General features: G+C 35.6%; 2 protein-coding genes across 2 annotated transcripts; one reads left to right on the forward strand and one right to left on the reverse strand.

The window, feature by feature from the left end:
- Positions 1–2427: 2427 nt before the first annotated feature.
- Positions 2428–5658, forward strand: LOC121241234 (IQ domain-containing protein IQM2-like). The gene is made up of 8 exons (XM_041138924.1): positions 2428–3152; positions 3248–3362; positions 3447–3512; positions 3615–3703; positions 3808–3898; positions 4002–4241; positions 4389–4490; positions 4601–5658. Exons 1-8 carry the CDS (start codon positions 2617–2619, stop codon positions 5342–5344), a joined length of 1983 nt encoding a protein of 660 aa, XP_040994858.1. The 5' UTR covers positions 2428–2616; the 3' UTR covers positions 5345–5658.
- A 1088-nt stretch (positions 5659–6746) lies between these two features.
- On the reverse strand, positions 6747–12933 carry LOC121241235 (protochlorophyllide-dependent translocon component 52, chloroplastic). The gene is given in 7 exon segments (XM_041138925.1): positions 6747–7158; positions 7490–7677; positions 9309–9497; positions 9654–9826; positions 9829–10013; positions 10392–10579; positions 12099–12933. Coding segments are annotated over 7 exon segments (1704 nt in total). The 5' UTR covers positions 12624–12933; the 3' UTR covers positions 6747–6902.
- Positions 12934–16456: the final 3523 nt, after the last annotated feature.

A 16456-nucleotide genomic window follows, 5' to 3' on the forward strand; every position in this document is an offset into this window, starting at 1 on the left:
TATTTTATAAAAAATTTATATAAAATTTATCTATTTAAAATTTATATCTAAGATTACTCGTAATAATATATCAAACCGGCCTTATTAATTTTGGACACAAGTCAACTGATAGGTCATCCCAGAAGATGGCATGGAAGTTTCGAAGACCTTCAGCTTTGATCACTGTCCAATCATCATGTACATACATATTCAATGAAGGGACATTGCATTTGCTGACAAACTAATTCGTATTCATAATTTCATATTCCATTCCAACAACTCGTGTCCACACAAAACACTCCACCTGTATATGCCCAATACATCATGGAACGTCTTTGCTTCCAGCTCAAACGTCGTTCCCTTTCCCAGCAATTTAAGGTATGGACTAAACTAAACTCATCTTAAAATGATTATTGATCTAATCTATTATTTTTTTTAATTTTTAATAATAAAAAGTTAAATTCATCTCAACTTAAAAATTTAAACTTATTTCAACTTAAAAAAATTAAAACTTTATTTATTTACAAAGATGAGATCAGATGAGTTGATATTAAAGTTAAAAAGTTGAATAAAATATTGTTAGAATATATTTTTTAATATTATTTTTATTTTGAGATTTAAAAAAATTAAATTATTTATTTTATTTTATATAAAAATTTGAAAAAATTGTAATAATGAGATAAGAGATTTTCAAAATTTTGAATTTAGTCTTGAAAGCAAACTAGACCTAAATTATTTCAATTGGACCCATAAAATATTACTATTCACAACTCAACTCATCTCAATATTCATCACAGCCTTACATGTGTGTGTGTATATATATATATATATATAATTTTACGAGAAATGTTACATCAACAAATATATTTTATAAAAATAAACTTATAAATTCATATGGTTAGATGTGAAATGTCAATCTGTTTTATAATAAAATGAGTTTTAAAACAATTTAGTGTACTGTATGTATGAAATTATATCAATTTATAAATTTATTTTTATTAAATTTTTAATAGACCAAATATTTTTCAAATGATGGATGACGTTTAATATTTATATAGGGAAATAATATTAATCTTACTTAAAAATTAAGCTTGCGAGCTAAGTTACGTTAGCTGTGATGGAATGGGTCGAATGACATAAGCAGTAGCGATATCATGTAAGACGACAGTTAAGTTGACTTTTTCAGAGAGTTGATCATTTTCGAAAAAATCATGCTTATAATATCCTTCTATTTTATTATAAAATGAGATAAAGTAAAATGAGATAAAATAAATTTTAATAGTTAAAAATATAAATACAGTAGTATTTTTTGAAGGGCGTTAACAATCTATTTACGAGTTATAGATAATTTTAAATATAATAATACTTTTTATTATATTTAAACACATCAAATCAAAAATAAAAGTTAAAATTAAATTTAAAATAATATTATTTTATTAATAATTGTAAACAAATTATTATTTAATAATAACTTTAATCATTTTCCGAAGAAAAGGGAAAATAGCTACGCCCTTTAAATTAGTCCTCCCCACGTGGTTGGAAAGTAACGACCTCTCTCTCTCTTCAGTTTTCACTACCAAAAAAAAAAAAAAAAATCCTCCACCCTCCCTGTCTCTCTCTGCGCTATATATAATACAATCACCGTCAACTTTTAGACTTGAAACTGCAAGCTTTGTATAGAGAGGGAGAGACAGGGAGGAGGAGGGTGAAAGAGGAGCAACTTTCTTTGCAATATTATCCAAAGCCAACCCTTACCAAAAGCAATAAAAAACAAAATAAAATTCTCACCTTTCCATCAAATTCGGAGTTCTTTTCCATTAATATACAACACACATTTGTTGGTTCTCTCAGTAATCCTAAATTTAAGGTACAGCCTTTAATCATCGTTTGGTTTTAAAGCTCTTTTCTTCCATATTATATATATTGTACTGTTTTGTATTCTTTTCTTGTTGTGTCTGTTTACAAGATCATACAGAACCCACTACAGAATGGTATATATACATTTGTATCTCTGCATTAGCCTTTGCTGTTATGCTATTTTGATGAAATGCATGTTCTGGGTGTTTTGAATTGGATTTTAATAGGATGATATATGTTGATGCTTTCTTTCGTAGATTCCTCTCCCCAGAAATGGTTTTTCAGCTGATGGGTCTTGGAATATTATTTAAGCTCATTTAGAATAAGCTTTTATCCTATTTGTATGAAATGGGTATTTTCTGTTTTCTGTATTGGTTTTCGGTTTCAAAGATACGTGTTTGTCTTTCAATAGGAAAAAAAATGAGAAGCATTTTTCGGATAGTTGTTATTGCAGATACCATGGACTTTTCTAATTGGCTTATCGACAACTAAAATGTTCGATAGCAAGCCATTGCTCGGCTCCCCTAGTTATATCAAACATTGAAGGTTCTACCTTATAGACAATGCTATTAGGAGAGAGTGGGTGTTTTTTGGCTTTTTGCCGTTTCAGTCAATTACTTTCAAACCCATTTGTTTTTCAACGTTAACGATTATCTATTGTTATTTCCATAGATTTTGTGAATTTAAGCTCGTATTGACAGCAACTTGCTCTAATCCATTCTTTGAGATGTTTGACTTATATGATACATAGTCTAAAATGTTTCACTTCGATTTACTTCAATGCATTTTGTTTGTTTTGTATTGACAGGAATCTGGTTTTATTGTTCCGAAGACACCTTCCCTCATCAAATGGGGATTTCTCTTTCCTGCCCATTTGCTGAATACAGTGATGTGCAAAATGGCTTAGAATCTATAATCGTCAAGTCCATCAGTTTTTGGGATGACGAAGTCAAAACTCCTGTGCGATCTGTCACTTTCAACAGTGGAGATTCTGAACCCACAATATTCAAAACCTTGAGTTCTGGAAATATAGCAATAGAAGCATCGGTTAGAGACAAAAGTATAAAATTGGAAAATATGGCCTCAGTCAAGGCTCCACTGGACAAAGAACGCATGGAATCAAACAGCCAACAAAACAAAGTAATGGATGATCAATCCCCAAAATCAGATGGTCAGGTGGGGATGGTCCAACCATTACCAATTTTGGATCCCACCAACCCTGAGAATGTGGCTGCAGTGAAGTTGCAGAAAGTGTACAAAAGCTTCCGAACCCGAAGGAAGCTAGCAGATTGTGCAGTTCTAGTTGAGCAGAGCTGGTAGACATCCGGTTTGCATGCACCAATACTGTCCTTTTCTACAAAATTCTGATGTCTTTCTATTTTTTACTAATTAAATTATGTGTTGATTATAGGTGGAAGCTCTTAGATTTTGCCGAACTCAAGAGAAGTTCTATATCATTCTTCGATATTGAAAAACATGAATCTGCCATTTCACGATGGTCGAGAGCAAGAACCAGAGCTGCCAAGGTAAATTTCAAACTGTTTGCTATATGCTATGTTCTTATGTTTTGTAATTTATTTCCAAGTTCAAGCATCTCTTTTTTACTGCAGGTTGGAAAAGGTTTATCAAAGAATGATAAAGCTCAAAAACTCGCTTTACAACACTGGCTTGAGGCTGTAAGTCAATTGCGCTAGAAAAATGTTTTAGTTTAAGATTTATATTTTTCAGTTTTTATTCATCAGTCTTTACTGATTTTGATATTTATTTTTCTAAAACAGATTGATCCACGGCATCGATACGGACATAATTTACACTTTTATTATGATAAATGGCTTCATTCTCAGAGTAAAGAACCCTTCTTCTACTGGTAATATTCTTTAAACAAAATGTTTTTGCTTCACTACTAGAATTTTGATTTCAGATGTCAAGAGCTTGGATTTGAATGTAAATATACTGATTATGGAAATGTAGGCTGGATATAGGAGAAGGGAAGGAAATAAATCTTGTTGAAAAATGCCCTCGATCAAAACTTCAACAGCAGTGTATCAAGTATTTGGGTCCGGTAGGCCTTTATTTCTTTACTTTATATCTTTTATTTCTTTTTTTATTTGTTTTTTTTTTGCCTTACTTAGTGAGATCCATTTTTCTTTTCATTGTTTTTATAGATGGAAAGGTTGGCTTATGAAGTTATTGTGGAGGATGGAAAGTTCTTCTATAAGCAATCTGGGAAGGTCCTTGACACGGTCGGAGAAGACAAAGATGCTAAGTGGATTTTTGTTCTAAGCACATCTATGTGCATGTATGTTGGTAAGAAGAAGAAAGGTGCTTTCCAGCATTCTAGCTTCTTGGCCGGAGGAGCTACATCTGCTGCTGGGAGATTAGTTGTTGAAAATGGAATCCTAAAGGTATAGCTATTGGATCGGAGCTAACTAATTCTTGTGGTAAAGTAGAAGAAACTCCGGTAATAAAAGAATTAAAGCTAATACATTTGTACTTCCTTTTAACATAGTTCCCATTATCACCAGTCTCTTAATAATGGTTTCTCTCATCAGGCAGTTTGGCCTCACAGTGGTCATTATCAGCCGACAGAAGAAAATTTTAAGGACTTTGTCTCCTTCCTCAAAGATAACAAAGTGGATCTCACAGATGTAAAGGTAAAACAAAAGGGCTTTGTATTCTTTGAATGCCATGATATCTTTTTTCCCCCTCATAGATAAGCATTAAAAGCCAATATACTGAGGATTTTATTTTCTGTTATATACAGATGAGTCCTGTCGATGAGGAACTTGAATTATATAGCAAGCAAAGAAGCAGTGGTCATCTTAGAAGTTCATCTGAAGAAGACTTGACTAACAAGTTGAGTGGCTTCGACTATGAAGAGACCTGTGCTGAAGATTTGACTCAAGAGAAAACTGATTCAACAGAAGAAGAGACGACCACTGCATTGGAACTGCCCATATCAAGCCGGTTATCTAGCTTTAGAAGAAAATTTGGTAACCTTGAAATACCGAAAAGGAATGCATTGTATGAGAGGTTAGACAGTGAAAAGCAAGATTTTGGACCATGTCTTAACAGTTTACCAGCAGAATCTCCTGGGGGTGGTCATGAAACAGCAGAAGAAACATTATCTTCTGGACAAGATTACATGGCTTCAAAGCAGAACTTGGGTGATGATCAGCCTGAAGAGATCGAAGTAGAAATCATTCCTGAAGAATCAATTCTCAAAAGGATTAATTCACATAAAGGAATGAACTCATATCAATTAGGGAAGCAATTGTCCTGCAAATGGACAACGGGAGCTGGACCCCGCATTGGCTGTGTAAGGGACTATCCCTCAAAGCTCCAGTTCCAAGCTTTGGAGCTAGTAAACTTATCTCCAAAAAGTGATGCCCTTTCTAGGTCATATTTGTTTCGACTCGTTAGAGGGCTGAGCTCTAGGGTATTGACGCCAAGAAGTTCTGGTAGGGAAAATGCTCCAACCACTCTAAAAACCGATCACCATTCGTGAACACAATCCTCCCCATTGATTAGAGGAAATAAGTAACTGCAATTGCTACATGCGATGAGTAGGATCAGGAAATCTGTTTGATCTATTCTCTTCTGTGAATATATAATAGATGATATAGGAATTCTTTCTCATTCTTTTCATTCAAAATCACGTATACATTGCTCCTTCATCTTGTATAGAAGCAAAATATTGTACAATTTTGTGGGGTTGATTGATGCCCTTTTAATACAAACGAAGATAACATTTTTCCCTAGCAGTGTTTACTTCTGAAGTCATCAAACACTATGGTGTTTCTGAGCATTCTCAGCACTGAATATAGACTTCCTTTGGGATTTCAATTCCGATACTACGGTGTTTTCGAGCGTCCTCAGCACTAATCTATATGGTTTCACTTCTCAACAATTTCTAGTGTACGTAGTGTTGATTGAGTAGGATTAATATGAGCGCCATGGATCCCCTGCCCTCAAGGTTTCAAACTCTGAACTGGAAAAGAGCTCTATTGTGCAGGCCCGCCCCACAAGACCAAATGAAATGCAGTATTATATAAGAATAATGCGGCTATTATAATTCGAGCCAAGGTCACGTATTCATTCAATATCAGGTGGTGCTTGTTTAAATGAAGTCCTGTGCACTTCCATGACGACCTGAAACTCCACCTTCCCGACTGTTTCACAACTAACGGGCTTTGTATAATTGTTCTTTTCTCGTACAAATCAAATACTCTGTTTGTAGCTTAGAATCATGGTGGAGCAGCGCTTTAGCCCTTCTCGTCTGAGACGGTAAGGCGGTGTGGAAAACTGAGAATATTTCTGCATGCATTGACATGTCTACATAAGCTTACGATGGAGAAATTTGTTTATAGTGGCATTCTGATCTTGCGGCCAATAAAAACAAGAAATTCTTGTTTCTTGGACTGCTGGATGAATGTAAGAACGTCTAGTCTACATAGACAGTGACTAGGTAACAAACGACAACGTTTTTGCACTCACGTTTGTCATTTTCAGGTGCATGCTATAATTGATATTAGGCTTTCCAAGTTGATACTTTTAACTTGAAAAAGAACATATAGAGATTCAAATGCTCGCTCATGCCAATAACTGCAGCAACTTTCATGCTTTTACTTAACAAAAATATATAGATATACAACTAGTTTACAGCTACAGAAAATAGATTGGAAATGGAAAAAAAAAAAAAAAAAAAAAAAAACTCTTTCGATTTCTGGGTAGGAAATTAAAAAAAATTGACAGGCATTGAAAATGACAAAAAGTAGTTAAGGCAGCAAAATGGCTTGTCCTTTATTGCTACAAAGGGTAGTTCATTCATTTCCACTCGCTACTTCCACTCAATTCTTACAAAATGGCCCTTTCCTACAATTCACTACGCTATTGAATAGAGATCCGGATGAAATGGCCAACCTCCAACACAATCCCAAGTTTATGCAAGTTTAAATTTTATACATAGTTTTCAAGTTTCATCCACCTTTATTGTACACGGCAGATGCTATATTTTACACTGCCAAAGATTAGACTTTAAGGCCGAAAAGTAAGTGAGACTAATCTCAACGAAGAGCATGACTGTAGTCATGGTAATGAAAATTCTTGTAGATGAAGTGAGCCAACCATCTCGAGGATGCATAGCATAGTACTGCCAACAAAACGATGGTTGTTCTTGCAGCTGCTGACATCGCACCCTGCTTAATAGCAGCAACTATCCCAATTGAAGCGACAGAGGCAACTTGAAGGACAACTTCAAGAACATTGAGACCCTTGTATGCAACACTGCAACTGCGGCAGTTCACCACATGAGACCAGTACCTGAAAGATTGTAAAAATAGTTTCTGTGACCTTTTTCTCATAATGCAGACTAGTTTCAAGGGCCATCATATGTAAGAATGAATGCACATGTATCAATTCAGAGTGAGCACTTTCTAAATCTTCTAAAGTTACCAAATTACAACCATAACTTCAATTGTCCTCCAGTTTCAACATTCAAGGTTGCAACAAGAAACAGGTTTAGCTTCTTGTGCAAAGATCCATGGAACTTTTGTAAAATACTTCAAAATTTAAGAGAAAAAGTAATCAATGCCCAATGTCAAATAACTTCATCAAATTGGAGCAGGAATACACCAATAGTTGTATGAATTACCTATCCATCAGCTGTTCTCTAGGAGGAGTTGGGGGAAGAGCCCCACTGTACTTGCCTCTCCAATCAACTTGACCTCCAGCATACTTGTTTAACCATTTTCTAAATCCAACCACAAGGGCATCTGACTTTGTTGGCACAAAACAAGCTTTCTGCCAATTGGTAGGACCAGCATCTATTATCTTCCGCTCCTACAGAAAGAGCTCCAGAGTCAGATGCCAAGATTCAAATATTATAAAATGTTACTGAGTCTATAGAATTGTGATTGATGATCATGCATATAAAGAACATCAGTCATGGCTAAATTCGCTCTCCAGTCTGGAAACTTGACTAAAGACTTGTGCTTTAGTGAACCCATCACAGAGAGAATATTGTAATTCTGTAGTGGAAAAGTGTAGTGATCGATTTCAAACCCATCAGCTAAAAGCTCTCATAAGACTGACTAGACATTTACGGGTTGAGAAGGTCAGAAGTGAAGTCTCTATGCAGAGTCCTGAAAATGACCATAAAGAACCGCTGTTATGCAGCACAAGATAATCTGTTAAAGCAGATTGAAATGGGAAGAGATTTTCATGGCTACATGTTACCCCTACTAAATATTTCTGTTCAAATAGAAACAAGAGATCAGCAGCTAAATTAGAAAGATCGAAGAAGCTATATGCTTTAACAAATGAATAATCAAATGTGAACATCAGAAAGACACAAGATTTATTGTTGTTTTGTCGGGAAACAAAGGGAAGAAAGTCCAAACAAACAATCCATCATGAAAACATAGGGCAATTGAAATGGACAAGCAGAAAAAAGTAGTGATGCATCATGAAAACAATCCATCACGACAGCATAGAGGATGGAATTGGGAGGTTTTCGACTATTGGATTAAGAGGAGAGAACAAATTAGCTAGAAGGAGCTATGATGGTATGCAGCAGCTCTCTCTCTCTCTCTCTCTCTCTCTCTCATGTTACTCACACTCTCGGGCCAAACGACTAGGTCCTAGTAACCTTCACTCTATCTGGAAGGAAGCAATTCATGTTCACTTGTACACAAGTATTCTGAGCATGGGGGGACCTTCAAATTTGAATCATCATCTTAGAGAAAGCAGAATTCTAGGTCTCATCTCATATACCCAAGGAATCACCCGTCAAGATGAAGATATGATTCTGCAGTCAATCTATTTAAAAAAAAAAAAGATTTCAGCAGTCAATCCACTGTAGTACAGGTGGAAGAAAGGGGAAGCTTCAAGCATTTAAACCTATTTCCAGGAAGTTCTTAGGGGTTAGTTGTGTTAGGTAATTAAGTGGTGCTTAAGCCCATATGGAGTCCGTAATTGCCACAAGGCAATCATTGCATCTCTGGAATAAATTGAAAAAAAAGAACGTGATATGTTAAAGCACAATCATTGAAAAACATTTTATTCTAATATGTTGAGCCCACTGCGAATAACCATCAAGCTAGGTTGTTGTGAGAAAAGGCCAGGATGTAACTTTCTTAAGGGGAAAAAAATAGGTGACCCTTTTGATCCAGTTGTAAAGGATAGGGTAGTGGTGGACTAACGCAAATCTTGCCAATATAACAGAAAAGAAGAAGGGCATATTTTTCCCCTGAATGTTTACTTTCTTTTCCACTCTCATAAGACATGGGAAGTAAAACCCCACATGTTTTCTTTTTTAGTAGCAGAACTTTGGAATCTGTCAATATGGTTGATCTGGTGATCTTACAGTAATTTTGATAGTAACTCCCCAAAAGCAAAAGTAAATTTTAAATGAATATGCCAAATATCTATATTGAAAATAACTTTGTAATAACAAAAGAGATTGGAGTCACCTCAACGTGAAGAAGATATAAATCTGAATCTAAAATCAGGTTTTGTCCCACATGAAACATCCATCGTGGCACAACCTTATCAATCCAAAGGCCAAAGTTTCTTGGGAAGGTCCATATCAGTCTGCTATTACCTGGACTAACTGGAACACATATAAATACTAAAGAAAATTTCCGCTGCACTGAAGTTTTCTGCATCAACCAAAAACTACTTAAGTAAGAGTACGCTAAGAACACACACACAAAAAAAAAAAAAGAAAAAAAAAAAGATATTAAGGATTAGACTAGATAGATCCCAACTTTTGTTGATCAGCATTTTATGCAAGATTGTTCGTTGTGATTTACTACCTCTTTGGTTCCAGCGGATGATGCAGATCCATTAGCTTGATCCACCATAGAGTCAGTATAAGCATAAAACACACAGGGGGGAAAAAACTTGCTTCTGCTCCTCACCTCTTGATCTGCCTCAAACCCATTGATGTCTAACCTTTCAATAATCAATTCGAGAGGTCTGCCCCCTCTCTATCAGCCTTCACTGTGAAGGCAGCTTGATCTCAGTTATAAATTTAGAGACCAGAACAAATTGAATTGAAATAAGGATTATCTGAAAATACTTATCTGTTTTTGGGTTGTTGCGATCGCATTATTCCATAATGCGCATATGGAACATGAGCAGGGTCCATAAGATTTTCCATTAATACCTCATAACTGAATGAAAAATTAATACTTGCAGTCAGATTTTCTAAAGAGAAAATATTTAAAAGCATGACTGAAAAACCAATCCCCAATGAATACATGCACAGCTTCTAGTGAGAAATTCATTTGAAGAAACTCCAGATAATAATTCAAAATAAAAAGGCAGGGAATTCTTTTAGAACAAGTAAGAAAATTATAATTTCTTTCAACACTATTGGCCAAAATAAAAACAGAAACTAGTAACAGTAAATATGTAAAAATCTTGTGTGCCAAGAAGTTCTATATCATATAACAGAAAATAGGCCAGATATGGTACAGAAGTAGCAACAATGAAATCTCTATTTTATAATAGAAAACAGGTTTAATTCAGAAGAGACTGAAAGACCATACCCAAAAGGAATATCCCTATTTCCCATCAATTTAGTATAAGAAGGATCATCTATTTCTGATATATAGGGTGGTTTTCTGTCCATAATAATATCTTTGTATTGAGGATCAGTGTTTGGCCAAAACCAAACAATGGCATTCTGCACAGTACTTGGATAAACCCCTACACATGCTCTCTTGAATGTGTGCACCTGCATGATAATTTGGAAAGGTTAATCACCATAAATGTTTCCTAATAAATACAAATACTTGGAATTGTAGTGTGTGCACTGCTTGAGAAAAGTTCAGTTTCGATATTGTCATATTTAATTTCAACTAAATGATACAAGACTGACACAATTTTTTCCCATCTTTCCATTAGTCGTATGCAAGCTTATCATATGTAGACATCTACAACATGCTACAACAATCCAAAAAATTTTAGACTCCAATGCCTGAAAAATTAATTAAAAATTTTAGATTCCAATGCCTAAAAAACAAAAGGAATGGCCAAACCAATTTCTTCATATTTTCTTTCTTTCAAATTTTATGAAGGGAAGACCTAGAGATTTCAACATCATAAGTCCAGTGGAATGAAGACTACTGAAAGAGGTACAATAAACAGAAGGAATGGCCACAGCACCTGAGGAGAATAGTGTCATTAGGGACACATTGGTCCTCGTTCATGTGGTTGATTCTCAATTTTCAAGTGCTTTTAAGTAAACAATAAGAATGTGTAGCATAATAATGACTTGTCAACTTCTTTTAATTGGAAAACAAGCTTGCTGGTGCTCATAAGTGAGCTTCGTGGCCCTCCTCAATCCCATTCTAGAGTAACTGATATACTATATGGTTCTCAAAACTTTGCAACACCAGTAAGAAGATTTAACATCAGGCTAAAAAACAAAAAGGTCTACATTATACTCCATAGACACCTTGTTAGCAGAAGGAAAAAACAGTAACATGAATCCTAACCATTTTATTCTAGTCTTTTGAAACAAGGCAATTAATTGTATTTTGATTTTTTTCAACAATGGTGAGACCAAGTGTTAATATCCTTTAGCTTCTATTATGTAAAATTCTAAAACCAAGTTCCATATGCTATTGTAAGGACTCCTGGATACACGATTGGCATAGCCTGTTCCTTATATCTATATGGGAAAATATAATAATACCAAACAAAACTGTGATATAAGAGGTTAAAACCAGGGGGGATCCTAGTATGGAGTAGAAAGATTGTCGCTGTAAATTTCTAGAATTTATCTTCACATAAAATCGTAAACCTCGCAAGTCTTAAACATTCAAAAGATGGATGACAGTATACAAGATGATGAAACAAGAGCATATGGATGTTCACATTTTATCTTTGTTATAAATAACTAGACTTGTATTCACATTAGGCCTGTAGCTGTATGTGTAAGTGGTGTTCAGCTTTCAGCGATTAGGCTTGTTTGTGCTATGGCTTGAGGCTTGGGATCAAGGAAAAGAGAAGGCATACTAGTAGATGCAACTATTTCGATTATGCTGACATACTAGATCTGATTTCATATCTTTATTCCAACTGATTATGCTGTGTAGTCAATGAAAAGGCATAGGTAAAGTATCTAAATTTGGAATCGTGTCACAAACCAATATTAGATACAACATCCCAATATATTCAAAGAAAAAGAAAACATCCAAAAGGATTTACATAATGTTGATCCCAAGTTCCCCACACTTGAAGAATATTACCGGAGGGCCATCAGGAGGTGCTTGGGGGATGAACTTGCAGTCACCAGAGCCATTAAAACACCAACCATGGTACACGCACTGCAACCTGCCCCTCTGATCAATCCGCCCTTCAGACAGTGGGGCTAACCTATGAGGGCAGCTATCCTCAAACACTTTCCAAGCACACTCATTCCTATCCCACCACACAACCACATCAAGACCCATCACTTTTTTCGCATGTGGCACCCTCTTGTCCAGATCACAGACCGGCATAACTGGATACCACTGTGCATACCAATCAAATTTCTCATCTTTACTGCGTGTTTCAAGCTCTGAGTCAGGTGGGTTTTTGGTTTCTGTTGAATCCGTGGATGATATGGTGGTAAAAACCTTGAATTTAGGTTGGTTTGTCCCAACTAAAGGGAACGATGAGCGGGTTATTGGGCCGAAATGAAAATTCAGGAACATGGGTTTTCTGAATTGGGTTCTATCGAATGCAGTTCGAATGCTAAGTGAAGTAAGAGAGGAAGCTTTCATAGATTCCATGGCTACTGGTTTCACAGCTCGAACCGGAGACGGTGAGAAATTTGGAGCTGTTAATGTTCACAAGTATGGAGAGGTAGAGTCAAGTGTAAGTTCGTGGCCTGGCTCTGAATCCGTTGAGGTCTAAGAAAGCGTGAAAAACTAGAAATCGAATGTACCATCTAAGTTGATTATCCCATAAGATGGGATAAAGCAGTGTGAGTGAATGGGAAGGGGTCTGAGTGTATGGCTCTGCTTGTGGCTTTGAAACCGAATTAACGGCATCAACAGAGAGCTCCGACCATAATAATAATAATAATAATAAAAACATAAAAGCATAGCCGCATAGTTTTATGATTACCGTGCAAAGCATTGAACAAAATTCTAAATTCTATATCCGACAATCTTCAGTAATTTTTGTTGATTAACCTTCAACTTTTTTGCAAGAAGCTTCCGTCGTCAATGTCAATGCAAATGCAACCCATTGGTTGTAATTAATTGAACAATTCAGAAAGCAGAATACATACAGAACTTAACTGGTAATTATTGATCTTCCTTTTTCATCTTAATTAATAATATATCGTGTCATTGACTCATTATATATGTGATATTAATTGGACCATTGATTGACAATTTGCCTCACCTCACCTCGCCTTGCAAGTTGGGTTATTTTTTTTTTTTTTTATATGTTATACATCAATCATTTTTCATTCCATACGGCATACTCTACAACTGATGTACTTTTCTTTTTTGAAAAAAAAATTTATGTCATACCCATCTATCTGATTTCAATCTCTCTCTCCTCAAACTCTTTCACCAAACTCATCTCTCTCATCAAACGCTCTCTCTCTCGTCAAGCTCTTTATTACAAAGTCTTCTCTCTCCTCAAGCTCTCTCTTCTCGATCTTAATTTTGGATTGATTTGATTTTTATTTTGTTTTTTATTTTTATCAAATTTTCTACATGTAAGGCTATGAAGAGGGAAAAGAAGGAGAATATTTCATAGGGGAGATGAAGGGATTAAGACAGAACCGGTTCACTTGTTAGTACTTAAACCAGCTTGCCACATAGAGTGTGGTAACCCGGCTTATGGATAGATTATTATTATTATTATTATTTATTGCCACTTTCATTGCAACTCTAGCCGGAAATCTTTTCACATCTTTTTCTTTCAATTCTAATCTAGATCTATAAATTCGTCAGGTATTCGTCCTGAAATGCATATTTTTAATAATCTAGTTTATAAATTTATATTTGTTGTGCTTAATAATAATAAATTAATAATAACAATAAGAGTGATTTTAAATATAATTTTAAAATATGCACGTTTATTCATTTTAATTAATAAAAATTTATTTTTTTTATGTTGATTCATAGTTTATCCTATAATAAGAGCACTAGTAGTGGTTTCAATAAATTTTGGCCAAAATTTGATTAGAAAATTCATTTTTACAAATTTAGCTAGCCACTTTTCAACAACATTTGTTAGAAAAAATTAGATCAGAATACACAGTGGAAGCGATATTACCTCATAGGAAATATCTCAGATCTAGTGCGGTTGTTCCATGGATTCTCTAGTGTCGTTATTTGTCCACAATCTTCACATCGATAGTGGAGTGTGCTACGTGACAATACCAGAACAACACTCACACGTTCCACAGCCTAGATGTCGTGACTAGAGAGAACCATTTGAGAGAGAGATCGTTCTTGATTATCCAAGTATTTTTTCCAAAGAGGGGGAGAGACTATGTAAATAACCTCTCTAGTGTAACCCCCTTGCTGGCCATTAAGAGCCAGCCATCAAGCCTCATGAAGTGGCTTAAGAGCCACTTCATAACCTCCAAGAGAAGGTGAAGGGGTGCCCACTATAGGTGCCTATTTCTTACATCTCTCACTCTCACATAGTGGGCAAGACCCCAGGTCTGCATCTCTCAAAATGTTCTCAATCTTGTTCATACTGGCAAATAGGCCGTGCGACCATCGAGCACAGCTGTAAAAGAAAAATGGGAGCACTATACCAAATCTCTCCAAGAGAAGACCAGCATAACAACATCCCTCAAAGTGTATTGTTATGCCCCAACTCATTTGATCACATCAGACTAAGCATCCCTAATCCCTCTCGAGTCCAAATGACTCAGAGCAATGCTCAATCTCCATAAAACATAATGTACTCACAACTATATTGCAACTCCCAAGAAGCAACATAACTTGCCGGCAATGAGTACACACCATTATTGATGTGTTACCAAATAGTCTTCCCTTCGCGCTCATGTCATTTAGTTTCAGTCTAGTCACTTTCCCAGCAATGCCTCTTTAAACCGCATCATTATGACTATAGATAACATGCCAAAGTAGCAGACACTAAAACATCAACGTAGTGACATAGTCAAAGGTCTCCTAAGGGCATAAATAAATTAAGATCATCAATTATAACCTACAGGACTCACATGGTGAGGAAGCAGGGAACCATTCACTCACCTCTATTGTTGGTCGCAAAAGCACATGTAGTATGAAATACATGCTACGGTGGAGTTCTCTTTCCAAAGAAAGAGCGTATATCTATTCTCAATTCACCGTACAGATCTTAGTTTAGTCACTATTTTAGCGCCTAACCTGAGTCCCTCCATTTGCTCGCTATCCAAAGCGCCAAATAGGGTCTCGCATCTGGCTAAACCACAGGCTACATGGATTGTGGGTAACCATGTACTGTCCTTAGACCTCATCTTAGCTTCCACTAAGGCGACATATCTTTTGTGTCTTCCAACTTATCTCTCTCCGGATAAGTACCGAGTAACACATTGTCTCATCTTTGCTCGCTACCTCTTTGTAGCGCCAAAGGCGATCGCTCGTGTGAGTGAGCCGATCTAAGCCTGTCAATATACATTTTTTACCATAACTCCTAAATTTATGGTGAATGTGTGTGCTTACCAAAGAATGCTTCCAATCACGCCACATGATCATAGAACATATTAGTATCATGTGCATGACGAGCAATACCATGAGGTACAGAGAAATCACATGGTCAACAACTAATTATTAAACCACAACTCTCAAGTGGTGTTTAATGACCATTTCTCTCAATGCGCATTCTAATGGGTACTAACTTTCCAAAACATGCTCTTACCAAGAGACTCAGCTTTTACATGTAAAAATCCTTTTCACAACCATGAAGTCAGCGATGACTCATCGCGAATCTCATTTAGGTCAGACTCACAATATAAGCCGTAGATTCTAGTCAGCAAGTCTAACTGCGATTTTTAAGAATCTACAAGGTGACCACAAATGTTATTCAGCAAACTTAATTTGCGACTTCAAGGTTTCATATAAATCTCTTGCACTCAACAAAAGCATGTGAAATAACCATTATTTATTTTTCATTAAGGGTAAAGCGATTAAGGCCTTTGCCCTCAAAGACAATCATAATAGTCTAGTCATTACTTTTAACGATAATCGCATCACAAACTCACTTAACCAAGTAAGCCATATTTACCCTCTAACAAACCCTCTAACAAAATCTAAACCTCTAACTTCCATGAGCAAACCATAATAGAAACACCAAACAGTATAGGCAAAACGAGATTCTTTAGTATTTTCCATCTCATTAATTGTCTATGGATTTTGAACAAGAGTTCTTAGAAACTGTTTTTCTTATAAACAGTCTCACAAGACATGAAACCTGAACTACTTTCCACAAACCCATGTCCATTACCTCGTAGTATGGAAAACCTCTTATTAGGCGACAATTAATTATCTAAGATAACCAATTCTCAATATCTCTTAATATGACACTTTTCTAATATTGTCAACAGCGTTCAAAAAATCCCATTTTATTCAATAGGTCGTTTAATAAAAAACAA

Source organism: Juglans microcarpa x Juglans regia, chromosome 7S (genome assembly GCF_004785595.1).
Source record: "Juglans microcarpa x Juglans regia isolate MS1-56 chromosome 7S, Jm3101_v1.0, whole genome shotgun sequence".
In the NCBI taxonomy this organism is placed as follows: domain Eukaryota; kingdom Viridiplantae; phylum Streptophyta; class Magnoliopsida; order Fagales; family Juglandaceae; genus Juglans; species Juglans microcarpa x Juglans regia.

Excerpts from the sequence above, each read along its gene's own strand:
- LOC121241234 (XM_041138924.1), top strand. The coding sequence starts at position 2,617 with ATGCATTTTGTTTGTTTTGTATTGACAGGAATCTGGTTTTATTGTTCC. Across the intron at positions 3,899-4,001 it reads GTATCAAGTATTTGGGTCCG|ATGGAAAGGTTGGCTTATGA; the intron begins GTAGGCCTTTAT and ends TTGTTTTTATAG. Across the intron at positions 4,242-4,388 it reads TTGAAAATGGAATCCTAAAG|GCAGTTTGGCCTCACAGTGG; the intron begins GTATAGCTATTG and ends TTCTCTCATCAG.